General features: G+C 53.6%; 1 protein-coding gene across 1 annotated transcript; it reads left to right on the forward strand.

The window, feature by feature from the left end:
- Positions 1 to 21,407: 21,407 nt before the first annotated feature.
- LOC103190578 (growth hormone secretagogue receptor type 1-like) lies at positions 21,408 to 25,465 on the forward strand. Its single transcript, XM_007911412.2, has 2 exons — positions 21,408 to 22,176; positions 25,045 to 25,465. Exons 1-2 carry the CDS (start codon positions 21,408 to 21,410, stop codon positions 25,335 to 25,337), a joined length of 1,062 nt encoding a protein of 353 aa, XP_007909603.2. The 3' UTR covers positions 25,338 to 25,465.
- The last annotated feature ends 2,025 nt before the right edge of the window (positions 25,466 to 27,490 follow it).

A 27,490-nucleotide genomic window follows, 5' to 3' on the forward strand; every position in this document is an offset into this window, starting at 1 on the left:
CAGCTCCCCGCGCGCGCGCGCGCGCGTGTAGGAGTATGTATGTGCTTGTGTGTGCGCGTATGTGTTTGGGTGTGCGCGCGTGTGTGTACGTGAGTGTGTGTGGGTAGGTGCGTGTTTGAGGGGGGTGTGTGTGTGTTTGTGTTCGGGTGTGTCTCTCGGGCTGGGGGTGGGGAGCGTGTTTGCGTGCCTGCCTGTTCAGGCAGACGTTAAAGACCTCCTGTGGTGCCATCGGAAAAAGAGACGGGAGTTTTTCCCTGAGGGAGAGAGAGGGATGGGGGTAGAGGAGGAGGAGGGAGGGAGGGAGGGAGGGAGGGAGGGAGAGAGAGAGATGGAGAGAGAGTCTATTTTTGGACTTGCCTTGTGCAGTCACATCTCGTCTGCATTCGGTATAATTTTGCTTAGAACAGAAATTGCCCTCAGAAAGCGCAGATATATTTAGTCCGGAGAGAGGGAGAGAAGAAGAGAGAGAGAGAGAGAGAGAGAGACAGAGAGCAGTAACACTGCAGGGAACTGGCTTTAAAGTCTGATTACCCTGTGCCAAACAGTTCCAGCTTCCCTTCAAGCCACATGTTCTGACTTTTATTCTGGTGAAAAAGGGCTATTTTTAATCGCCTTGGAAGAGTGAGTCAGTGCAGAATAGACGGAATTCTATTCATAGCCGCTCCTCTCGCGCTCTCCCTCACCCTCGTGTCGCTCGTTCGCTCTCCCCTAATAATAATAATAATAATAATAACGATAACCATCTCAATCTTTGAATTGGATGCAGCGCCGTATCACGTCTTTGAGACGTCAGTGTGACTGTGTCCCCGTAAAACGGCCGTGGATTGAGTGGCCAAATTATTATTATTATTATTTTGTATTTGAAGGGATTATTACCCCCGGAAAAGCGATCCGCCATTCGGCTAACAACCGGGTTCCTACTGACTGCTGGTAAACGGAGTGGGGGGGGAGGTGGGGGGCGGTGTGTGTGTGTGTGCGTCTGGAGTAAGGAGACTGGCCCAACGTTTGCCCCGACCCGACCTGACCCGCCCGGGAATCGAACCGGGTCCTCTGGCTTGCGAGGCGAGGGGTCTAACCCCTGAGCTACAGGGGCTGTGGGGTGCGAGGCGAGGGGTCTAACCCCTGAGCTACAGGGGCTGTGGGGTGCGAGGCGAGGGGTCTAACCCCTGAGCTACAGGACTCTCTCTCTCCTCCAGTCTTCCTTCCCTGCACGGACGGGGAGAGAGTGAGTGAGCGTCTCGTCCAGGTGGGGGAGGGGGGGGGTGAGAGTGCAAATCTCCTTCCCACCCCCCCCCCCACCCCCCCCCTGAGTTCTCTCTCTCGCTCCCCACACCTGTGCCCAGAGTCCCCAGCCTCATGTCTGTGGTTAGGCCTCGACAGCTTGCCTCGCTTCGCATCGCACTCGCCTCCCCAGCCTCCTCTCCCATCACCTGGGAGGACGCCCCGTAAAGCGTAGTGACTGTGTGTGTGAGTGTGTGTGTTGTGGGCGAAACGCGACAGCCAATTGCGCCCAGCGACGTCTCCTCACAAACAGCCGTGGGGTTGAGCGATCGCATTATTATTACGGTTATTATTATTGATTGATTCCAAGCTCGGCGCCCCGGCTCTACGATGCCCTGCGTTCCCCCAACGCCCGCGGGGAGGGATACAAAGCCACCGATGGGAGACAAGGCGTCCCTGTAGCGTAGCGGTCAGAGCGCTCGCCTCGCAGGCCAGAGGACCCGGTTTCGGTTCCCGTTCGGGTCAGGTCGAAACCTTAGGCCGGTGGTCCTCACTCCACAGACACACGCGCGTCTCTTGTTTCCTCGGCAGTAAGGAGGAACCTGGTTGTGAGTCGCTTTCCAGGGACAGTAATCCTTCCAAAAAAAAAAAAGGTGGTTTAACGTCTAACTGTCTAAGCGCGATGTCTCCGACAACGTGGGGCTCTCCCTCTGTCTGTCTCTGTCTCCCCCGGCGCTGAGCTGGAGCGTCGGCCTGGACTGTGAGCTCGGGGTTGTGGGGGTGCGGGCGGGGGCGGGCGGGTGCGGGTGCGGGAATTAAGCATTCCAGGTTCCTCTCTCGCCCCGAGCCATGCTCTCTCTCTCTCTCGTTGCTAAGTAACAGCAGGCACAGGATCCCACATCCCAATCCGGAACCAATCTGGTCTCAGCCCGGAGTGACGACTATTTTCGAGAGGCGGGAAGCCAGGACACGACGCCGCCGACGCCGACGGAAACGACAACAGGCGACGTCGGGAGGACTTCCCAAGGCGCTCGGCCGGACAGTCAGGGATTTGGCCCCGAGCTGAACGTGGGGGGGGGTTTGGGTTCGGGAAGGGCGGAGGGCAGGAGGGAGGGGAGGGGGTAGGGGTGTGACCGAGGGCACGGTCGCAGAGGAGGGTCTTGGGAAGGGCCTGGAGAGCGAAGCGGGGTCTCCGAGCGAGGTTGCTGTAAGGCGCTAACGTAAGGCCAGGCTCGTCTAAGCCGCCTCCAGCCGGTGGCAAACCTTCCCCGGGGCGGCCCTGGGCTCTGGGTGTAGCCCGGAAAAAAACACTCAACGTGTTCCCTGTGCGTCAAGCCGACAGGTTAGGCTTGGCTGACCCTCCAGCACAGTGCTGGGGGAGAGCGAGGGTGGGTGGGTGGGTGGGTGGGGGAGGAAAGCGTTGTACCGTTGGAGGTGCTGATACAACCTCCAATTACCGATCGCTCCCCCCCCCCCCCACCACCCGCCCCCAGCAACGTGTCTCAGAGGCTCACAACACTCGCGCTCACACTCACACACACACGCACAGTCGCTCGGACGTCTCAGAGCTTAACACCTTGTGCTCACACACACACACACACGTCACGCACACACACAACACACACACACACGCCCGCGCGCGCGCAGTCACTCGCACGGCTCAAGAGCGTCGCTGCAACTCGCACTCACGCACCACGCGGACTCGGGAGAGACTTCTAAAGGGGGATTTCAAAGGTAGAAACGGGAAGGGATTGAAGGGGAGAATGAAAGGTTGGCTGCATTCTGAAGTGTGTGTGTGTGTGTGTGGGGGGGGGGGGGAAGAGAGAGAGATGGGTACACACACACACACACACCATAAAGGCAGAACGGCCACCCCCCCCTTTCCCCTGTGAGCTACGTTTCCAATCACTCACCAGAATCCGCCCCGTAAATTGCTCCCTTTAATCCTGACCCGAAATGGGGAAAAAAGGGAGTTAGGGCGGAGGGGGTGGTGGTGGAGAGCGCGAGAGAGAGAGAGAGAGAGAGAGAGAGAGAGAATGAGAGCAAGCCAGCGAGAGAGGCGCACACACACACACACACACACACACAGACACACAGACAGGAGAAGGAAAGAGATATACAAAGGAAGAGAGAGAGAAAGAGAGAGCGAGAGACTGGGTGTATTAAGCAAACGTTCTCCGCCACCCACCCACCCACCCACCCACCCACCCCTCTCTTTCTCTTCACATGTACTGAACAGTCTCGAATGAAACCCCTGAGAAAATGAATGCAAACAGACAGGAGCTCTCTCTCTCTCTCTCTGTTCTGTTAAGACTCAGGAATACTGTGAGATGGTTTAGTCGGGAAGGACGGTGGTGGTGGTGGTGGGTGGGGGGGGGGGGAGAGGAGAGATTGAGGACAGACAACGATCCTGTCAGACACGGGAACATGCGATACACGTACACACATGCACCTATACACGCTCGGACACGGGCACATACACAAACAAACACACAAACATGCACGCACACAAAGAGAAGCTTAACAATGGGCTCACCCGGCATGAGGGGGAAATGCAGGACGCAGGGAGAGGCAGTGGATGGCAGAGAGCTCGCACACTCCACACTGACACCAACACACACACACACACACACACACACAGTGACACCAACACACACCGTGACAGACGGACGGACAGACAGACACACACAGACAGCCAGACAGTGACACCAACACACACACACACTCCACACTGACACCAACACACACACACACACACAGTGACACCACACACACACACACACACACACACACAGTGACACCAACACACACCGTGACAGACGGACGGACGGACGGACGGACAGACACACACAGACAGCCAGACAGTGACACCAACACACACGCACTCACACAGCGACTAAGACACACACACGCACGCACACACACACACACAGGCAGACACACACAGACAGGCTGAGGTTAGGGGTGGGGTGGATGCGGGCACGGGCACGGGCCCAGTGATGGTGCGGAGGGTTGGGATGGGGTGGGGGGTGGGGGGGGGCTGTGAGAGGCTGGTGAGTTCGGGAGGTCCCTGGGCGAGGAGGTATATATACATATATATATAGGGACCCAAAGATATTTAAAGGTAACAGTCAGTAAAATTGGCTGCTGTGTTTTTGCCCACAAAACACAAGTCACTCCACTTTACAGTATCCCCTGAAGCGCTTTGAGACGTCTCGACGACGGGATAAGGCTCTGTATCAAATTCAAGGATTATTATTATTATTATTATTATTATTATGCGGTATGAACAGATTCCTGCTAACTGTGTCTGAGAATCCATGTATTGGTGATCAGCAAACGTGGTCTGCCCTTTAAATTCACTCAGTTACTGTACGTCTGTCAAATGCAGAGAAAGAGAGAGAGAGAGAGAGAGAGAGAAAGAGAGGGAGGAAAGGGGGGAGAGAGGGGGGGAGAGAGAGTGGGGGAGAGAGGGGGGGGAGAGAGAGGTGGGGGGGATGGGGGGAGACGGAAAGAGAATAAGAGAGAGAGAGAGAGAGAGACGGAGAGAGAGGGAAAAAGAGGCAAGAGAGAGAGAGAGAGAGCGACAAATAAAGAGAGGACAAAAGAGGACGAGAGAGAGAGAGAAAAAAAAGAGAGATGGGAAGAGAACGCGAGAGACAGATCAGAGAGAGAGAGAGAGAGAGAGAGAGACGGAAGGAGAACAGAGCAGTCAAGAGGGAGACGGGTTTCACGTCTCCGACGATACAACACACAGTCACTACGCTTCACGGCGTATCCCGTGAAGCGCTGCTTTGAGACGCCTCGAACACGTGACAGAGGCGCTGTATCAATTGAAGGATTATTATTATTACGGTGCGTGGAAATCGGAAATTATCATCGCTTCCAATAGTCCCAGTTCTGCCGGAGACGCTTATAATAATCGTCCTCGCGTCCCATTTATGTGTCTTTCTTCGAAGGGATCATTAACCCCCCGGAAAAGTGATCCCGCCGATCGACTAACAGGCGGCCTCCGACTTGCTGCTGCTAAACAGAGTCACGCGTGTGTGTGCGTGTGTGTGTGTGTGTGTGTGTGCGTGTAGTAAGGAAACTTGCCCAACATTTGGCCCCAGGTTCCTCTTGCTCTAACCGCTCAGCCATTACCTTTACACACGCACCTGTAAACCAGGACAGACCCAACCACCCGGGAGAGGAGGAGGCTGGGCTCGGTGGGTGGGTGGGTGGGGGGGGGTGGCGGTAGGATGAGGAGGAGGAGGGGGGGGGCTTTGCTCTGCTCTTTGCCCGATGGGCAGCGGTCTATCTGCACTGAGCTCTCTCCGTCTGCGAATGGTGTAACTTCCTCCGCACCACAGTCCGGGGAACACGTATTGAGCAAGACTCAAAACTCCGGATTGCTTAGTCCTACTGACAAAACTCTCTCTCTCTCTCTCCCCGGTCACTTTCCTCTCCTCCTCCTCCTCCTCCTCCTCCTCCTCCTCCTCGCCCCCCCCTCCCTCTATAATAATAATAATAATAATAATAATAATCCTTGCAGTTGATATGGCACCTCATCACGTCTTCCGTGACGTCTCAAAAGCGCTTCACAGGACACACAGTAAAGCCAACCGACTGCATATTTGGTGGGCGAAATACTGTGAAGCGTAGTGACTGTGCACTTTGCGGGCGAAACGCGGCAGCCAATTGCGCCCAGCCGCGTCCCACGCGCCGTCCTGGATTGAAGCGACCCATCTTATCATATTTTTTTTATTTTGAAGGGATTATTACCCCCGGAGAGCGATGCCCCAGTCGACTGACAAGCGGGTTCCTGCTGACTGCCGGGGGACAGGGGTGCGCGCGTGCGTGCGGAGTAAGGAAACTTGCCCAACGTTTCGCCCCGCTTGGCCGGGAATCGATTCCTCATTAGTCTCTCTCTCTCTCTCTCTCGCTCTAACCGCTCGGCTGAACTGAGAGGAACGTTCACCGTTGGGAACAGCCTCCCAACCCCCCCCACCACCACCACCACCACCACCGCCGCTCTCGGATGAGGAAGTGAGCCGAGAATCATCAGCTCTGCACTTCCCTCTTCACACCACACAAACTTTCGCTGAATGCGAAGAGTTTGGTGTGTCACACACTCCCCTCCCCACGCACACACAGCTCCCCCCACACACACACACACACACACACCACCCCCCCCCCACTGCTAGGTAAACAGAGGCGTGTGGGTGTGCGTGCGTTGGTGGAGTGAGGAAACTTGCCTAAGGTTTCGCCCCGGCCCGACCGGGAATCGAACCCGGGTCTTCTCGCTCGCGAGGCGAGCGTGCTAACCACTACGCTACAGGACTCCACTGGGCTCGTGTCCGGTTGACCTATACGATGCCTGACGAGTCTCGAGAGATGCCAATACGAAAATGACAAGTTTACACAGTGCCCGCCTTTCACATCGGGAGGACGTCCCGAGGCGCTGGACAGTCGGGAGATATGGACCTGGGCCGGGGGTTGGGATCCGGAGGGCGGGGAGGGTGGTCGAAGAGGAGACGAGCCTTGAAGGAGGCGAGGGAGAGGGCGAGCGAGGCGGAGGGACTGTAGGATGGAGTTCCAGAGGGCGGGGCAGAGAGCCTGTTGATGGTGGGGCGGGGTGGGCTGGGCGGAGAGAGTGGACACGTTGATAAGGGCCACAGAGGTCGGGAGGGGCAAGGCCGTGGAGGGAGGGGCCTTCCTGCTGCTGATGAGATATATATTTTTAATATATATATATCTATATATAAGAGAGCAGTTATCACGACTTTTTTTTGATCACCCCTGTATTTCCTGTTGTTGTATTTCCTCCCAGATTAGTCAGGGGGATTTCCTCATTATGTCATGGACTGCCCGAAGGAAGCTCGGCGCACGTCACACGCCCACGCTGCGCGCTCACTCGCTCAGCGGAGGACTTCCCCGTTCGCAAGTCTAACCCCCGTACCGCACGTGGGAGTCGTGGACTGTCATCTAGCGTGAGGCGTGGGCGTGACCACTTTTACGATTATAATAATGACCCCGGCGTTCGACGCGGCCCTCCCCCACCCCCCACCCCCACCACCCGATCGCGTCGTCCAGACGTCTCAAAGCCCTTCGCGGGACGCACTGTCAAGTGTAGTGACTGTGTGTGCTTTTGTGGGCCCGGCCACGTCCCCACAAACAGCCGTGGGTTGAGTGACCACATTATTATTTTTATTTTGAAGGGATTATTACCCACGGAAAGTGATCTGCCAATCGACTAAAAAGCGGGTTCCGACTGATTGCTGGGTAAACAGAGGCTTGTGTGTGTGTGTCTGTGTGTGTGTGTGTCTGTGTGGGTGTGTGTCTGTGTGGGTGTGTGTCTGTATGGAGTAAGGAAACTTTTCGCCCTGCCAGGAGTCGATCGAACCCGGGTTCTCTCGCTTGCGAGGCGAGTGCTCTAACCACTGAGCTACAGGGACTCCACGTTAATAATAATAATAATAATAATAATCTCGACGTTTGATACCTCTGAGTCTCACCTCTGAGTCACAAGAGGTTGTGGGCTCACTTAGTGAGCACCGGCACAGACACGATGGGGGGGAGAGAGCAGGAAATGGGGTTCGGGTAGAGAGCTCCAGTGCACTGTAGGGATTCCCTCTAAAGCGAGTTTAAACGGTTTGGTGCTACATAAATAATAACGATCCTTGTGATAAAGCCTTATCGCATCTTCCCCGATGCCTCAAAGCGCTTCAAAGCTCCAAGTCTGCAGACTTTACTGCGATTCAAGGATGAACACCAACCTCAGGTAACTGCGTGGCTGGAGCCTGTCCCTCCGGAAGCCTCTGTGGACCACGGCCGGGATCCTCTGCGGGACCTTCTGGGGACTGGGACGAGGACCCGAATCGGCGTCCCAGCCCCCCTCCTCCTCCTCCTCCTGCACCCGGAAACCTCACCATCTCCCTCGCTCGCCGCCTGCCGATTGGGAAGAAAACAGAATCAGAACCGCTGCGTCGGGAGGTCGCCTCGAAGCGTTCGCCGTCAAGTGTAGTGGCTGTGTGTTTACGCGGCGGCCGACTCGCGCGCGGGGATGTCCCCACAAACAGCTGTGAAGTGAGCGAGCGGCTTTTTAATCGGGGGGGGGGGAGGTCTGCCAGGACACCGGGAGAGAGCGAGAGAGAGATTAACTCCCTTCTCTGACAGTGCAGCTCTCTCTCCCTCTCTCTGTCCCCCCCCGGCACTACATTGGAGCGTCAGCTTAGACTACGCGAGTTCAAGTCCGGCCGAGAGACTTGAAATCGCAATCAAATTATTATTATTTATTTGGAAGGGATTATTACCGCCCCCCCCCCACCCCACCCCTCCGAGCGACTAACAAGCGAGTTAGGAAACGCGACTAAGGATTCCCCCCCCCGACCCGACCCGCCCCGGGAATCGAACCCAGGTCCTCTCGCTTGCATTTTACTCGGTGGGAAAGATGCAATTCCCCTTTAAGCAAGGGGGAGGGGGGTGGGGGGGGGGGAAGGGGAGAGGGGTGGGGGTGGGGGGAGGTGCTGTGCCGCTTTAAGAAGGCCTTTAAGACGCCCACACTCCCCCCCCCCCCCCCCCACGCTAAGCTGTCGTCACGTCTCAGTGTCGTTCGGCGGTGACGAACAGGTGGGCGGGCGCAGGGAGGAGTTAACATTTAGGCTGAAAAAAAGCCCCCCTCACGGAGGCGGCGGCAGCCGGAGACGTGATTAACCCCACGTGGGGAAGGAAAGGGCTGCCACATTTGCTCCGAGGCGGGGCGCGAGCCCTCTCCTCTGACGCCCCCTCGTGGAGGAACCGGGCAGAGCAGCGGGCTCAATTCTCAACAACAACAACAATTCGTGCAGCCCCCCCCCCCCACACTCACACCCCCACGACATGGGGTAGCGTCCCGGAGCGCTCGACAGTGGCGGAGAATGACCCCGAGCCAGTGGGGGGGGGAGGGGGGGGAGAGGGAGAGAGGGGGGGAGAGGGAGAGGGAGAGGGAGGGGGGGAGGTGACCGTCAGCACAATCAGAATGGAAGGTCTTTAGACAGCATTTGAAGGTGGGGAGAGGGGAAGCGAGTGACAGAGTTTCGGGTGCCGGGGGGTAGCGGCCACCGATGATGGAGCGGGGGGGGGGACGACGACGACGGCGACGACGAGGACAAACAGCAGGCCGGAGCCGGCCGAGCGGACAGTGTAGTGACTGAGTAAGCGAGCAAATTTCTAGCGAGCGAACGATAACGGCAGGAAGCGGCTGGGAACGCTCAGCGGGTCAGGCAGCGTCTATGGAGAGAGGAAACTGGGTGGGGGGGTGGGGGGGTTAATTCACTTTGCTCTCTCCATCGATGCTGCCTGACCCGCTGAGCGCTCCCAGCCGCTCCGGTAGTTATTGCAGATTTCCAGCCTGCGTGTGAGTGAATGAGTTTTGTACGCGCGTGGGAGTGGGGGATGAGCGCGTGTGCGTGTGTGCGTGTGTGTACGTGAGCGCGTGTGCGTACGAATGTGTGCGAGAGAGTGAATGAGTTTGTGCGAGTCTGTGTGTGCGTGTGAGTGAGTGAGTGAGCGAATGAGTTTGTACGCGTGTGCGCGCGCGTGTGTGTGGGGTGGTGGTGGGGTGAGTGTGCGTGAGCGAGTGAGCGAGTGAGTGAGCGAGCGAGTGAGTGAGTGAGTAAGCCCTTTGGGACGTCCTCCCGCCGTGAAAGGCGCTCTATGAATGTAATTCTGTCGTTGTTCCGTGTGTGAGTGAGTAATTGAGTCTCTCTGCGTGTGAGTAAGCGCGCGCGTGTTTGGGGGGAGAGGGGGGGAGTGGGGCCGAGCGAGTGTCGCCTGCGCGCGGGCGAGTCTGCGTCGCGCGCGCGTGAACGAGTCACTCCGAGCGCGTGAGCTGCGCGCGCGTGCGCGAGGCCCGCGCGGGAACGCGCGTCAGCCCGAGCGAACGAGCCTGCGTGAGCGCGAGCGCGCGAGGACGTGTCAAAATACCCCCACACCCACCCACCCCCCACCCCCAGAAATGCACACCAACTGGGACACAAGGGCTGCCACGTGGAGCCCCAGCGCCCCCTGGTGTCCACGTCGGTCCATTACACCCCAGAGGGGGGGGGGGGAAAAAAAATAGAGAGAGAGAGAGAGAGAAAGAAGGAGGGAGGGAGGGGAGGGGAGGGAGCTGGAGAGGTTTGCTAAATAAACCGCGCCACTCTCAAACCACATGACAGTACAGAAAAGAAATTGCGACATCTCTTCCTAGGCCCAGGATATAATTTCCCTCTACTTCCATCTCTCCTCAAACCACTTGCCTCCTTCCCTCCCTCTCCTCCCTCTCCTCACTCACTCACTCACTCACACACTCACACACACACACTCACACAAACACACTCACACACACACACACATACAGATGCACAGCTCTTAATAACTCCATCTTATGTAACAACCCTCCAAACCGCAATTGGAAATAAAAAAAAAGGGGGGGAAGGAGGAGGAGGAGGGGGGGGATTTTTAAGTGGAAATTGGGCAAGACTGGGAGGGAAAAAGGAGGAGGGGCGGGTGGGGGGGATGAAGATAGGAGGAAGTGGGGGTGGTGTGGGGGGGGGGGGGGAAGAGAGGAAGGAAGAGAGAGAGAGAGAGAGAGAGGGGGAAAAAAAAAAGGTTTTTTTTTGCAAATTGAGAATTATGACATAATGAAGATTTATGTTTTTTTTTAAACAAAAATCTCAGGTCAGGGAGTGGGGGGGGGGGGGGGAGGGAGGAGGTAAGAGGATTTTGCACTGATACACACACACACCCACCCACACACACGGGGGGGGGGGGTGGGGGTGATGGTGTGTGTGTGTGTGGGGGGGTGGGGGTGGGGGAGAGGGGAGAGAGTAAGAATAATCATTTTAAAAAAAAGTACTGTGGGTTAACACAGGAAAAGTTACTGGATTAAAATCGGTTATTATTATTATTATTATTATTATTTTTTGCTGTTGGGTCAGCCTTACCTTGAAATCCTTTGCTCGCAACATTGCGGCTGAGTTGCTGGAAGGAGGAGGGAGTTTTTTTTTTCGTGAGGTGAGGGGGGGTGGGTAAGTGGGGGAAAAAAAATATTCCCCCCCCAACCCCCCCCCCCACACACACACTCACACACACACACACACACACAAGGGTGGGAAGCAAAGCAGCTCTCTTTGCAATGCTTGGGAGAGAGGAGGGGGAGAGGAGGAGAGAGAGGGGTGGAGGGGGGGGGGGGATTGCTATCTACCAGCCAGACACCACCCACCCCCCTCCCAAAAAAAAAATGCATACACTGATCTCTCTCTCTCTCTCCCTCTCCCTCCCTCTCTGCTCCTGAAATTGACAGGGATTGGGAAGATCCTGTCAACAGGTAGAGGGATAAACAGCTGGGAAGCAATCCTTCTCTCTCTGTGTGTGTGTGTGTGTGTCTCTCTCTCTCTCTCCCTCTCCCCCTCTCTCTCTCCCTGGAAAGTTTTAACCAAGCAAATTGCGCAGTTTCAGACCAACACATTACTCCCTCCCTCCTTTCTGTCTCTCCTGCAAGTAAACAGCTCCTCCCTCTCTCCCTCTCTCTCCCCTCCCTGTTGCTGCAGTCAGAGCTCACCCCTCCTACCAAGAATTTAAAGCGACAACGCAATTCAACCCCCAACTCCAGTCTCTCTGTGTGTGTCTCTCTCTCTCTCTCTCACACACCCTCTCTCTCTGTTCGGACTCGTAAAAGCTGGGCTTTTATTAACCCCTGAGGCGGGGGGGGGGAGGAGGGGGGGAAAAAAAGCCACAGTCACTACACCCTGCGAGTCCCGCCAAGGCGTCGGGGAAGACGCGATGAGGCGCCGCATCGAATGCGAGGGTTGTGGCTAATCATTGTTATTGACGAGGGTGAATAATAAGAGCTTGTGAGGTGGGAGGCGGGGAATTCATTCTCAGTTTGGGTCTGGGACCATGTGCCGGGCTATGGGGTAAGAGCGGGAGGGAGTGGGGACTAGTTGGGGTAAGAGCGGGGAGTGGACTAGTTGGGGTAGGCGGGGGAGTGGGGACTAGTTGGGGTAAGAGCGCGGGGGAGTGGGACTAGTTGGGGTAAGAGCGGGGGGAGTGGGGACTAGTTGGGTAAGACGGGGGGGGGGACTAGTTGGGGTAAAGGCGGGGGAGTGGGACTAGTGGGGGCGGGGGATGGGACTAGTGGGGTAAGAGGGGGGGAGTGGACTAGTGGGGTAAGAGCGGGGGAGTGGGGACAGTTGGGGAAGAGGGGGGAGTGGGACAGTTGGAGTAAGAGCGGGGGTGTGGGGACAGTTGGGGTAAGAGCGGGGGAGTAGGACTAGTGGGGTAAGAGCGGGGGGGGGGACTGTGGGTAAGAGCGCGGGGAGTGGACTAGTTGGGGTAAGAGGGGGGAGTGGACTAGTTGGGTAAGAGCGCGGGAGTGGGGAGAGTTGGGGTAAGAGTGGGAGGAGTGGGGACTAGTTGGGGTAAGAGGGGGGGAGTGGGGACGGGCACGATGGGCCGAATGGCCTCTTTCTGTGCAGTATGATCCTAAGACTCTTAAAGGCACGGTGATGGGTCAGACGCACGGCTGACCCCCACCCAAAAAAGATTACAAAAGCGATTTTAAAACCTAGGACGGTGCTGGTCATCAACACCCCCTGTCCTCGCCACCCCCCCAAAAATAGAGCAGTTAAGGGGCAAAAAAAAGGACGGCTTTAAAAATCTCCGTTTTTTTTTGAGCTTCAATCTCCTTGTGACAGACAGAGAGGGTGTGTCATTCAGGGCTAACTTCACAGTGCTGGGGCGGAGGGGTGGGGGAGTGGGTGGGGGGAGTGGGGTGAGGGGGGGGGGGGGAGCGCTGAATTGTCAGAGATGCCGTCCTTCAGATGAGACCTTAAACCGTCCGCGCTCTCCGCTCAGTGGGCTCCTGGCTGCTCCGCGTCCCCCCCGCCCGATCCAGCCCGCCTCACCATCATACAGCCTCCCGGCCCCCACCCTTTGGGGCTCTGTCCCACACGGTCCCTCCGCCCCGCTCGCTCGCGCCCTCCCATTGCCTCCTTTCAAGGCACTTCTCCAGACTTTCCTCTGCGATCGCCCTCCTACCCCTCCCGATCCCAAGCCCCAGCTCGGGTCCAAATCCCTGTCCAACGCCTTGGGACGTCCTCCCGACGTGAGAGGCACGATACGCATGTAACGTTGTTGTTGTTGTTGTTGTCAGAGCGCTCGCCTCGCAAGCGAGAGGACCCGGCTTGGATTCCCAGGCGGGTCAGGTCGAGGGCGAAACCCGAGGCAAGTTTCCTTACTCCGCAGTCACACACACGCCTCTGTTTACCTAACGGTAAGAAGGAATCCAGTTGTTAGTCGACTGACGGATCGCTTTCCGGGGATAATAATCCCTTCAAATAAATAAATAATTTTGGTCACTCAATCCACGACTGTTTGTGGAACGTCGCTGTGAGCAATTGGCTGCCGCGTTTCGCACAGAAAATACGCAGTCACTGCACCTTACAGTGTATTCTGTGAAGCACTTTGAGACGTCTTGGCGACGTGATCAGGCGCTGTATCAAATGCGAGGAGTATTATTGCTCTCTCTCTCCCCCCATCGCGTCTGTGCTGCTGCTCTCTACTCTAACCTCATTCCCCTGGTCTCGCCCCGTACCTCAGTTTAATGGCTGGTCTTAAGGACGGAGACAATCTTCCCCGTACAGGAAGCGAGGCTCCAAGGACTGACAATTCTCCAAACAGTTACTGGGACGGTGCTGTGTGTGTGTGTGTGTGTGTGTGAGAGGCAGGAATATAAAGCTTCCTGTGTGTGAGCCGTGCAGCGTGGGCAGTCGCACACACACTGACTCATAACAGGCAGATATGCGGATAAAGAGAGGCGGCCTGTCAAACAAGCGGGCCGTGAGATGGAGATCACGTGATATAACATGATATGCAACCATTGAATGATAGAATATTACAGCGCAGCAAGAGGCCATTCGGCCCATCGTGCTTGTGCTGGCTCTTTGGGAAAGCTACCAACTAGTCCCACTCTCCCCGCTCTCATCCCAACTAGTCCCACTCTCCCCGCTCTCATCCCAACTAGCCCCACTCCCCCCGCTCTTATCCCAACTAGTCCCCACTCTCCCCGCTCTTACCCCAACTAGTCCCACTCTCCCCACTCTTACTCCAATTAGTCCCACTCTCCCACTCTTATCCCAACTAGTCCCACTCCCCCCGCTCTTATCCCAACTAGTCCCACTCCCCCCGCTCTTAACCCATTACACTGATATTATATGGAGGCCTGTATGTAACACCCTGTATATAACACACTGTATATCACACCCTGTATATAACACCTTGTATATAACACTGTATCTAACAAACGACAGCAGATATCACACAGTCTGCGTATAACAGCGTTCATATAACACATAGCATCTAACGACCCCAGAGCCTACCGAGCATGTTTGACAAGCTCCTTTCCGGGCTGCGTTGATGGACGGATCTCAGACAGAAAGGACCAGAGGAGATCTCTCATCACAAGCTGCGGTGTGTAGAGCACCCTGACACAGGCCACAACGTTCCCTTCTCTCTACCCTCAGGATATCAGCAACGTGGGAGGTTCTCTCTGAGATTCACACAGAGCCTGAGTGAAGCTTCTCAGTCGCAGTCTCTCCCTCTCCCCCCCCCCCCCACCCCCCCGTTCCCAAAGCTTTTCCCAAATGGGATACTCATAGACACCACACATCCACGTTGAACGTTTCTGCAGGCTGGTTGACATGACGACCAGCCTTGAGAATAATTCTCTCCAGTTCAATGAAACGACTAAAGTGCATGAAAGGCAATTAATTAGTGCGTGTGCAAGAGAGAGAGAGAGAGAGAGAGAGAAAGTGAGCGGGGATAGAGTCAGCAAGAAAGAGACGGGGAGAGTCACTCGAAAGAGATCTAGAGACGGACAGACACAGAGAGAAAAAGACAAAGAGAACAAGAGAGACAGAGAGAAAGAAACAAGACAGAGTGAGGTAGTGAAAAGAGGAGAAAGAGAGACTTAAAGAGATATTGAAACATTTGAAAGGAAAAGAAAACACAGGTTAGAGACAGAGTGAAGCTCCCTCTACACTGTGCGCCCGTCCACACTCCCAGGTCAGGGTTAGAGACACAGTAACGCTCCCTCTACACTGTGCGCCCGTCCACACTCCCAGGTCAGGGTTAGAGCACAGTAACGCTCCCTCTACACTGAGCGTCTCACACCCTGTGTGACAGTAATTGTACGGAAGGAAAAACTTCCAGGTTTATGTCAGACTGGGGTATGTGATAAGACAGCACTTCCAGGCTCCTGCTGACAACAGCCCTGATCTCTTCTGCTTTTACACATCCCATTATAATTAGTCTGCGATTCCTCCACGGGTTTCATTAGACAAAAGTCACACAGTGTGGGGACACAGGGCTCTGGGCGATCAGTCACATCCATCTGGAAGCGCAAGTGCGAAGCGTCATTTAGTGTCACAGGTGCTGGCTGGAACGAGAGACCGAGCCCTCTAGTGCGAGGGAGCTGGAGGAACATAAGAACACAAGACTTTGCTGGGCGAAAGAAGACCAAGAAGACCATCCAGTTCGGCCTTCCAACATCCTGGCAGTCGCTTGACATGTCGTATCCCAAACTACCCTTTCCTGTATTCCCAGATATTATTTCCTAGCAGAAATCTATCTGTTCTTGTTCTAGTGTTCTAGTTCCTCTGTCTGTCTGTCTGTCTCCCGAGGGAGCAGTTGCGTACGTTTACTACCCCCTCGCTGAAACTGCGTATCCGCCGATTTATTCTGAATTTACCCCCCCCCCCCCCACTCTGGTTCGACTGTTCAGCACACGATAAAACAACTTATCATCAGTAATATAATAATAATAATCCTTGCGTTTGAATCAGCGGCTTATTACGTCTTCGAGACGTCTCAAAGCGCTTCGCAGGCTATACCGTAAAGTGTAGTGACTGTGTATTTTGTTGGCGTCGCACAGCGATGGCCCGCAAACAGTCGCAGATTGGGTGACCGTATTTTTTTTGAAGGGATTATTATCCCCGGAAAGCGATCCGCCAATCGACTAACAAGCGGGTTCCTACTTACTGCTCGTAAACAGAGTCATGTGTTTGTGTGTGTGTGTGTGTGTGGAGTAAGGAAACGTGCCTAAGGTTTTGCCCTGACCTGACCCGCCCGGGAATCGAACCCTGGTCCTCTCGCTTGCGAAGTGAGTGCGCTAACCAACTACGCTACGGGGACTCCAGTAGGTTGGAAGGAAGCACTGAGCCCAACAGTGCGAAGGGAAATGGAGTAACGTCAATACAAAATGCAACAGAGCTGTAGCACGGAGCTGCATCGGAGAGAGAAAGAGCCCCACCACAGAGCTGCACGTTTCTGCTCCCAACGCAGAGCAATTTAGAGCTGGGTCATGGAGTCCTGCTATACAGCTGCACAATAGAGCTCCACCGTGGAGCTCCACCACAGAGCCTTTGCTCCACCGTGGAGCTCCACCACAGAGCCTTTGCTCCACCGTGGAGCTCCACCACGGAGCCTTTGCTCCACCGTGGAGCTCCACCACGGAGCCTTTGCTCCACCGTGGAGCTCCATCACGGAGCCTTTGCTCCACCGTGGAGCTCCACCACGGAGCCTTTGCTCCACCGTGGAGCTCCAACACGAACCTCAGAGCTCTGCACCTCGGGGCTGCACCAGAGGATGGTGCTGTAGCACTAATCTTGCTCACTGTTCCTCAGAGCTTTGGTAACCAGCACATCGCCCATTTACGTCTCAAACCGCTTTCCAGCTCGTTCCTCGTCAAGCCGAGTTACCGCGTTCCTTGTTGGCCAACGCTGGCGGCAGCCAATTTGCGGGCGGGAGGGCGAGAGCAACTACACCGCCACTACACACTACACCGCCACTGTGTGCCACTGACCGTCGAGAAGAGCTCGAAGGGTTAAGATACCTGGGTCGGTGCTCGGGGAATGATTGTGCATTCACTGCCTCATCTCAGTCAATCGTCAGATGACGCCCTTTTGAAAGGTCTTGGTAGTAATCTATTAATGCACACGGGAGCCAGAGGATACTGTGGTGAACTGGGCCCTCGTCTGGCTCTCTTGTCTGTCCACCCATGTTCGTAAATGCCAAGTCAATTCCAATACATTTTAGTCTTAAAAACAAAATTGAAGGTCAGGGGACTTTGAGCTCCCAGTCCAGCCTGACGCTCCATCAGAGTGCTGCGGGTGGGGGCGGCGGGGGGGGAGAGAGTGAGAGAGAGAGTGAGAGAGAGAGAGAGAGACAGAGGTGGGGGGGGAGAGAGTGCCGCATTATCAGAGGATCCTACCTTAGGATGCAACCTTAAGCCTTGCATAGGGGTTGGAGCACTCACTTCGCAAGTGGGTTTGATTCCCAGGTGGGTTGGGGTGAAACCTTAGGCAAGTTTCCTTACTCCACGCGCACCCCTCTATTTACCGAGCAGTAGGCAGGAACCCGGTTGGTAGTGGATCAGCGAGCGGATCACTTTTCTGAGCTAATAACCCCTCCCAAAAAAAAATTCGAGCCGCGACTGTTTGTGGGACACTGCTGTGCTCCATTGGCTGCACAAAATACACAGTCAAAATATATAAAATATACTTCACAGCATATTCTGTGAAGCGCTCTGAGATGTCTCAACGGCACGATAAGACGCTTTATCAAATGCAAGGTTTATTATCATTGAAAATATCAAATGCCTGAATGATTATTATATAAAATTATTATATATTATACGTTGCTAACCTGGCAGTGCGGATGGACAGTGCAGAGAGAGCTTTACTACGTCTCTAATCCTGACTTGGGAGTGTGGACAGTGAAGGTGAATGAATTTGTCTTTAGTGATCACGTTTCTCGCTCTCTGGGGATGCAATACAGAACCACATCAGGCTTAATTCCCTTCAATTGATGTGTCTCTCATTATGGTTGTCACGGCTCACCTATTCCGCGTTTGAAACAGTCGTTGTCTATGACTGTATTCAATCTTGACTTCTCATTAATGTTCGTGCTCAACATTCAGTCCTGAGCCTGTTCATATTCCTTCCGTACTAAGTGAATGCCTTCCTCATGGCCTCAGTCTGCGTCTGAAATCACTTCACCAACTCGCACCTCTCTACCTCACCCCCCCACTCCACAACCCGCCCCCTTCGCTCAGCTGGCTCGGGCCTTCTGCACGTCCCCTTACCCCCCCTCCCCAACCACCCCCCGCTTTGCCATCGGTGACTGTGCTTTCAGCCACCAAACGATGAACCTCTACAACTCGCTGCCTCTACTCCTCTGCCTTGCCCCCACTTCATATCGCATCGGAAGAACCTTTCTCCTGCCAACCTGCGCCTAAGACTCCGCGGAATTAGGTAAGCAGGAGAAAGCGTCCCTCGAGGGAGATGGAGAGAGAGAGAGAGAGAGAGAGAGAGCGAGTGTGCATTCTATTCATTCTATCCATTCCATCTCTGTAATTTCCATATGTTTGTGGGATGTATGGAATTCTCAGTTGGGTTTGGAGACTCTTAGGCAACAGTGAGGGTTCCCGCACGTGTCAGACACCCGGCCGGGCCCCCCCCCCTCCCAAAAGAAATCTCTTCGATCGTGCCTATGGTCTCTCACCTTCCCTGTTCCACACACACTCCCCCGGCTCGGGTCGTGCTCCTCCACTGTTAAGCGCTCCGGGACACTACCCTGCACGAAGGGCACTGTGTAAATGCAAGTTGTGTTACTGCAAATGATCGAACAATACATAGAGATCGAAACAATCTCTCTGTTCAGCCCCTTAACCCTAAAAGAGGGGTTCTTCGACCCCTCCCCGGAGTGTTTTAGGCAACATGCCCCCACCAAACAGGAAATCTGACCACGAAGAGATCTGACCATCGACCAATCTCTTAGAATGATCACTCGACTCCCATCGTGTCTGTGCTGGTGCTCACTCCCCTCACTGGAGCTCTCTATTCTAACCCCATTCCCTGCTCTCTCTCTCTCTCTCTCTCTCTCTTTCTCTCTCTCCTCCATCGTGTCTTTGCTGGTTTTGCTCCCCCCCCCCACTGGGAGGCAAGAGTGGGAGCACGCGAGTGGGGCTGATACCCCTGTATTGAAGGAAAGCAAGAGAGAGCAGGAATACTGTCACTTTAAATCTATTGTGACCGCGGGTAATTGTATGCAGCAGCTGAGGTGAGCTGCTATACCGAGCTTCACACAGCTAACGGTGGCCAGTGAGCAGACAGAGCGCTTCCTTGCGACTCAGGGCGAAGACGGGAACGGGAGAAATAGTGGATAAAGGGCGAGCGAGAATGACTAAGGCACTGACTTCGCCTGCTCCTGTAGACGTACACACTTAGAAGCGTGTGTCTGTGACAACACGCCCAGGGTTGGGTTTTAGCATCATCCCAGCATTGACTTGCAGTTAAAACTTTATTAACCGGCTTCAAGCGATGATAACTCGGGATTAACCACAGATGGGATAAGGTGAGTGACAAATCGTTGCCTCTTACTTTGTCTTGTTTTGTTCTGGCTCCGAAGGTCGTGTGACACAGCCTCGGTGTCGGCAGGGGCTTTGAGCAATAATAATAATAACCCTCGCATTTGATACAGCGCCTTATCACGTCTTCGAGACGTCTCAAAGCGCTTCACAGGATATACCGTAGAGCGGAGTGATGGTGTGTTTTGTGGGCAAGTACATAGGCAGCACGAGGAAGTTGGGAGTGTGCCGTATTGACAGGAACGCTGTTCTTTGCATTAGACCTTAAACCCAGCTCTCATCTGTGCTCTGGATGTTAAAGTCCTGTAGTTCAGTGGTTAGTGCACTCGCCTCGCAAGCGAGAGGAACCGTGTTCAATTCCCGGGAGGGCAAAACATTGGGCAAGTTTCCTTATTCCACACACACACACACACACACCTGTTTACCCAGCAGTAAGTAGGAACCCGGTTGTTAGTCGATTGGCGCATCACTTTTCCACGGTTAATAATCCCTTCAAAAAAACCCTATAACTTGGTCACTCGATCCACGACTGTTTGTGGGACGCTGCTGTACGCAGTCGGCTGCCGCGTTTTGCCCCAAAATATACAATCAATTCACTTTACAGTTTATCACGTCGTTGAGACGTCTCAAAGCGCTTCACAGGATACACTGTAATGTGAATTGACTTTGATTTAATTTGTTAATTCAGCTTAATGGCTGTGCGCGGGACCTTTTGTTGCGTACAAAATGACAGCTCGGACTCCGGAGAAGAGTCACTACGGTTTGGAGATGTTTCGATGTTAGAGGCACTGCGTCTGAATGAAAAAAAGGTTATTCTGATTATAACCCCGAACATCCCTCCTTCTCATTGTAAAGATTGCTCCGCAGAAACCCCCCTGCAAACCAACACACAATACATAGCGGGGTTTCTGTGTGGGGCAATCTTTACAATGAGAAGGAGGGATTTTCGATCAATTGGAAGGAGTAAGGGAGTGTTTGTGAGGGAGTGACAGGTTTAGAATTCACTATGAAAAGGGCGCATGTGTGGAGGGGGGAATATAGTTGACACGCCAATTGCGTGTGAACACTCACAACCCATCAGAGAGCAGATATTAACCTTTACTCAATGCACGATTGGCATTCAGAGAACAGAGGAGGTAAATTGTGTTAAAAGCTGGATGGATTCAGCCTGTTTCTTAAAGAGGGAATGTTAGCACATGTGAAGGAACTGGAGTAATACCATCAGGGACGTAGACAAGGTGATGTCTGGGAGGAGAGACTGAGAACGACAGAGCAAAGGACACACAGAGGAAGGTAGTGACACCGGGCACAGGCAGTTTACTCCAGAGTCAATCGAGTTGATCGATATTAATAGTAATAAGAATTCTTGCATTTGATACAGCACCTTATCACGTCTTTGAGACGTCTCAAAGAACTTCACAGGATACACCGTAAAGTGGCGTGACTGTGTACTTTGTGGGAGAAACGCGGCAGCCAATAACGCCTAACACAATACAAAATGATCACTTGGGGACGGTCCTGTCTTAAGCGAGGTGATCTCTCCGCAGACTGAAATGAAGCACGCTGATGCAGTGACACGGGAAGCCCTGATCAAAGCCAAAGCAGATCGTGCAGAATCCAACCCACCCGATCGTACAGAATCCAATCCAACCCGAAAGGCTCCTGGGCTTTCACTGATGCTCGGACTGGTGGTGGGCGGGGGCCTGGTTTCCCGGAGGCTGACTGCCAGCGCTGGGTAACGCCAGGGTCTGCGGTGATGCAGAACGCCACTTCAGGCCCCCCGGACGGCAACTACTGCTCCGAATCGGGCTGCAACCAGACTAAAAGGTCTGTGTACTACGAGCTCCCCGATGACATCTTCTCCCTGCCCGTACTCACGGGAGTGACGGTGGTCTGCATTTTCCTCTTTATTGTCGGCGTCCTGGGGAACGTGTTGACCATCCTACTCGTGGCCAAGTACAAGGAGATGAAGACCACCACGAACCTCTACCTGTCCAGCATGGCGCTGTCGGACATTGTCATCTTCATGTGCATGCCCCTCGACCTGTACAAGATCTGGAAGTACAAGCCGTGGAGTTTCGGGGAGCTTATCTGCAAGCTGTCGCAGTTTGTCAGCGAGGGCTGCACCTACGCCACCATCCTGCACATCACAGCGTTGAGCATGGAGCGGTACGTGGCTGTGTGCTTCCCCCTCAAGGCCAAGGTGTTTGGGACCAAGTCTCGGATCAAGGCGATTATCGTGGGCTTGTGGATGGCTGCCTTGACCAGCGCTGGGCCTGTCTTCTTGCTGGTCGGAGTAGAGTTTCAGAACGGCACCGATCCGTCCAAGACGAGCGAGTGCAAGTGTACAGAGTACGCCGTGAGTTCAGGCCTTCTGAACGCCATGACTTGGGTTTCCAGCTTTTACTTTTTCGTCCCGGTCTGCTGCCTCACTATCCTGTACGGACTGATAGGGAGGAAACTGTGGAGGAGGAGGAGGAGGAATCATAGGGACAGGAGCAACAGGCAGACCATCAAAATGCTGGGTGAGTACTCCTAACCTCCCTCGCCTCCTTCAAGGCACGTCTCGAGACCTTCCTCTTCAACCAAATGCACGCGCCTTCGATCATTCTCCTATCCCCCACCTCACCCTCCCTTGCCCTCCCACCCCTCCTGATCCCAACCACCAGCTCGGGTATAATCCCTTGACTGTCCAGCGCCTTGGGATGTTCTCCTGACGTGAAGGGCGCTGTGCAAATGTCATTTTGTTGTTGTCGTCGTTGTTGTTGCACTCCGCAATATTTCCCTTTGTTTGGCTCAGTCGCTCGCATTCCAGGTCAGTAAATTCAAGTTGGGAGTCGAGCTCACTGTCTAACCTGCCGTTCCTGTCCTCCAGTGGAGGGTTGGGTTGGGCTAGCTGAGATGGTAAAGCAAGATCCCACACGTCCTCTGTCCAAGTGGACGTCAAAGATTCCACATCGCTATTGGAAAAGAGAAGAGAGTTTCTCTCTCTCTCTGTCTCTCTCTCTCAGTGTCCTGGCCACAATCCCCCCCCCAAATTGGCTGCTGCGATCGCCCACAAAATACACAGTCGCTGCACAAATCCCACAAACTGCTTTGAGGCGTTTTGAGGATGTGATAAAGTGTTGTATCGACTGCGAGGGTCCAGCAGCGTAGCGGTTAGAGCTCTCGACTCATAAGCGAGAGGATCCGGGTTCGATTCCCGGGCAGGTCAGGTCGGGGCAACACACGCACACACACACACAGACTCTGTTTACCTAATAGTAAGTAGGAACCCCATTGTTAGTCGATTAGCGGATTGCTTTCCGGGGGTAATAATCCCTCCCCCAAAAAGTCGGTCGCTCAATCCAAGACTGTTTGTGGGACGTCGCTGCGCGCAATTGGCTGCCCGCAAAATACAGAGTCACTCCACTTTCCAATATATTCTGTGAAGCGCTTTGAGACATCTCAACAATGTGATAAGGCGCTATATCATACGCAAGAATTACTGTTATTACATTACTATTATTATTATTATTATTATTCATCAGATAGGATCAGGTTCTCTTATAAGAGTAAAGCAGTTTTGCAAATTGATCCAGCCTTAACTGACAATAATAATAATCCTTCCATTTGATATAAGAAGCCTTATCACGTCTTCGAGACGTCTCAAAGTGCTTCGCAGGATGCACTGTAAAGTGAATTGCCTGCGTGTTTCGTGGGCGGATGAGGGAGTGGGATTGAATTGAGAAGCTCTTATTGAGTCAAGTCAGCGTGGACACGCTGGGCCGAATGACTTCCTTCCGCCCTGTAAATTTCTACAGTAACAGCCCGGCCCTCGCTAACTGGCAGGTGGATTGACAGTAACAGGTAAATTAAGCAACAACACGAAGAATGAGTGCGGCCGGTACAGATAAAAGGTCAAATTGCCAATTAGAGTGCGCTTTGTCAACCCTGGTGCCTTTATTTTTGAAACCATCTCTCGTCTAAATAATTCCTGAAAATCACGCTTTTTCACCTAAATATCTTCCAACGTTTCGCGGACAGAGGACTGAGCCGCCCAAGTCTCAGGCAACATAGCTCCTCGCGGTGTAAGATTGCGACAGAATTGCCATAAGACTGTCAATCCGCAAAACGGTTTCCCACAGATCCTATGATAATAATAATAATAATCCTTGCGTCGTTGAGACGTCTCAAAACGCTTCACAGCGTATATTGTGAAGTAGATTGACTGTGTATTTTATGGGCATCCAATTGCGCAGAGCAGTGTTCCACAAACAGTCGTGGATTGAGCGACCGTGTATATTTTTCAGAGGTTATTACCCCCAGAAAGCGCTCGGCAGTCAACTAACAAGCGGGTTCCTACTTACTGCTAGGTGAACAGAAGCGTGTGTGTGAAGTAAGGAAACTTGCCCGGGAATGAAACCTGGGTCCTCTCACTTGCGAGGCGAACCACTAAGCCACACAGGACTCCACGTCTTTCCCATAGGATAATGTCTCAGAGTGCTTCACAAAGGAGAAAGTGAGTGGAGATGCATTTAATGAGGGAGTTTATTTCTTTAGACAAAGAGGGCTGATTTAGACAAGTGGAGGAGTAGACACGACCACAGAGACAGGGAGGTATTACGGCACTGAATGATTGAATTGATGAATTCAACAAGGGGGCATCACCTCAAAATTGGAGCCAGGCCATTAAGGAATGAAATCAGGAAGCATTCTTTCATGCACACACAAATGCTAGTGGAAACGTGGAACTCTCTCCCTCTCTCTCCCGCAAAAGGCTGTGGATGCTGGATCCATTCGCATTTTCAACAACAACCACCTGCATTTACATGGCGCCCCCTCACGCAGAGCATCCCAGAGCGCTTGACAGTGGTGGAGCTGGGAGAGGGTGGGGTGGGGGGGGGGTGGAGGTGGCAATGGGCAAGGTCGAAAAGGCAGGTCTTCAGGCGCGACCTGAAGATGGGGAAGGGAGGGGGCAAGGGGGAAAGATTGGGGGAGCGTGTTCCTGAGTTTTGGGGCGTACTGGCTGAAAGAGCGGTGAATAGATTTTTTCAGACTGAGGCGGGCGGATGTTTGTTAGGGTATCAAGCAATACAGAGTAATAATAATAATAACCCTCGCATTTGATACGGCTCCTGACCGCATCTTCGAGACGTCTCAAAGCGCTTCACAGCATACCCCGTAAAGTGTAGTGACTGTAATATTTTGTGGGGTGAGGGCGGGTAACTGGAGTTTAGGTACCAATCAAGCCACGGTCTAACAGAATGGCGGGACAGGCTCAAGGGGCTGAACGGCCTGACCTCCTCCTGTTCCTCCTATGTTGCTAAGATCGAACATGCTGCGTTGTGTTAAGAGCCACGTCTTGTCCTGTGTTTTTTTTTAATCCTTCCCTTTCCTTTCCGCACATCCAGCGGCCATCGTCCTCGGCTTCGTCCTGTGTTGGCTGCCGTTCCACATCGGCCGCAACCTCTCCTCTATGTCGGCGGGCACCCCCCAGATGTACGTCGTGAGCCAGTACTTTCACATCATCTCCTTCGTGCTCTTCTACCTGAGCGCGGCCATCAACCCCATCCTCTACAACATCATGTCGGGCCGGTACAGGGCTGCTATGTGCAAGATGCTGAGCGGGAACCGGAGTCATCGACGGGAGAACGCAGTAGGAGCTGCCACGTACTGGTGCACGGACTCGGAAGCTCAAGTGTAAGAGGGAAATGTACTCGCTGCTCAAGTAAATCAATAAACATCGACCTGGATGAGTGTGTCTGTCTGTCTACCTGCCTGCGTCTTATGTTCATCCGTAGCTCTCACCGCTGGAGAGGGGTGGGGGAATTCAAGCCTGCGCGTCAGGGACTTGAGATCACCAGTGTCGGTTTTCCACAAGCTGGGTAGAATTTCCTTGGAATGTGCAGCGTGGAAACCGGTCTGTGCCGGTGTTTATACTCCGCATGAGTATCCACGATCAAACTCACTCCGACGCACCCCTTCTCTATCCCTCTCTACCTCATGTGTCTATGTAGCTTCCTCTTAAATGCACCTACATAATAATAATAATTATAATAAGCCTAGCATTTGATACAGCGCCTCAAAGCGCTTCACATAATATACTGTCAAGTGGAGTGACTGTTGGTTTTGTGGGCCCATTGCGGCAGCCAACTGCACACAGGCTGTGTCCCACAAGCAGTCGGGGATTGAGTGACCAACTTTTTTTTTTGAAGGAACTATTACCCCCGGAAAAGCGATCCGCCAATCGACTAACAACCAGATTCCTACTTACTCCGAGGTAAAAAGAGGCGCCACGCGCGTGTGTGTGTGCGGGTGTGGGTGTATGTGTGTGTAGTAAGGAAACTTTTGCCCAACGTTTTGCTCTGCCGGGGCGGGAATTGAACCCAGGTCCTCTCGCTTGTGAAGCGAGTGCTCTAACCACTGAGCTACAGGACTCCACTGTTTACGTGCAAGTTGTTGTTGTTTTGCTGGGGTGCCCTTCCACTTGTCCTCCACTTCCTCTGATGTCTGGCGTGGTTGGTGAGGCACGCTCCAAGGCACAGATGCTCCAGCTCGTTCCTTTCCAAGTGTTTCTTGGAAATCCAGCTGTATCCTCTCCTCTCTGGCCTGCGATGGCTCACGCTGGCCAGGTAATCCATTTTCATTACACTCGGCCTCAGTGACATCTGGTCTTACCAATTAGGCTCATTCCCTCGGGCACCCCGTGGAAATGAAGCACACCTCATCCCAACGTGCCCACGAGTGTGGCAGCCCAGCCTCGACAGGATTGAGATATCATAGAATCTTACAGCACAGAAGGAGGCCATTCGGCCCATCGTGCCTGTGCCGGCTCTTCGAAAGAGCTACCAATTAGTCCCCACTCCCACCGCTCTGACCCCAACTAGTCCCAGTCCCCCCACTTTCAGCCCAACTAGTCCCACTGCCCCCGCTCTTATCCCATAGCCCTACACATTTTTTCTTTCAAGTCCCTCTCCAATTCCCTTTTCAAAGCTACTTTTGAAATCTGCTTCCACCACCCTTTCAGACAACAACTTGCATTTATATAGCGTCCTTCACGCAGGGTAGTGTTCCTAATAATATTATTATTATCATCATCAAATGCAAGGATTATTGCAGGATTATTATTCTGATGGCAAGCTTCTGGAACTGGGTCCTGTTGGACAGACTTATCGAAAAGTCCCAATTAAGACGAAACCAGAAGTAAACATGACGTGACCAGTCAGTGAGTGATGGTCCTTGTCCCATCCATTCACCTCCTGCACCTGGATCTGATTAACAGGAGAGTTTCGGCAAAGCTGAGCGAGCATAGATCTGTCAGGAAGCCAGTTAGCCAACTGATGACAGGCTCAAGGAACCAGTGAGCAACCAAGAGAGAGAGAGAGAGAGACAAAATCAGTTCTTCACAGAGTGAATCCTGGTCTCGGGCGCACTTGGCAATCAAATGAGTCCCTTATCTTTCGATTCCGTTTTCAAAAAAGTAATAAGCTTTCAATTCCGCTGGTAGGCTTGCAAGGCTGTAACTGAAATGATTACAGATAGCGCAGGTCTCCGCAGCGAACTGTGAGATACTGGGTAAGGGCAGCGGTGTAGTCTGTCAGTCTCATAATAATAATAATAATAATAGTAATCATTGGATTTGATATTGCCCTTATTGTGGAGTCCTGTAGCTCAGTGGTTACAGCCTCGCCTCGCAAGTGAGAGGACCTGGGTTCGATGCCCGGGTTCCAGGTTGGGGCGAAACGTTGGGCAAGTGTCCTGACGCCACACACACACACACACGCGCGCGCACACATCTACGTTTGCCTAACAGTAAGTAGGAACTCGGTTATTAGTCGATTGGCGGATCGCTTTTCT

This window comes from Callorhinchus milii, unplaced genomic scaffold (genome assembly GCF_018977255.1).
Source record: "Callorhinchus milii isolate IMCB2004 unplaced genomic scaffold, IMCB_Cmil_1.0 Scaffold105, whole genome shotgun sequence".
Classification (NCBI taxonomy): domain Eukaryota; kingdom Metazoa; phylum Chordata; class Chondrichthyes; order Chimaeriformes; family Callorhinchidae; genus Callorhinchus; species Callorhinchus milii.

Excerpts from the sequence above, each read along its gene's own strand:
- LOC103190578 (XM_007911412.2), top strand. The coding sequence starts at position 21,408 with ATGCAGAACGCCACTTCAGGCCCCCCGGACGGCAACTACTGCTCCGAA. Across the intron at positions 22,177-25,044 it reads GCAGACCATCAAAATGCTGG|CGGCCATCGTCCTCGGCTTC; the intron begins GTGAGTACTCCT and ends CCGCACATCCAG.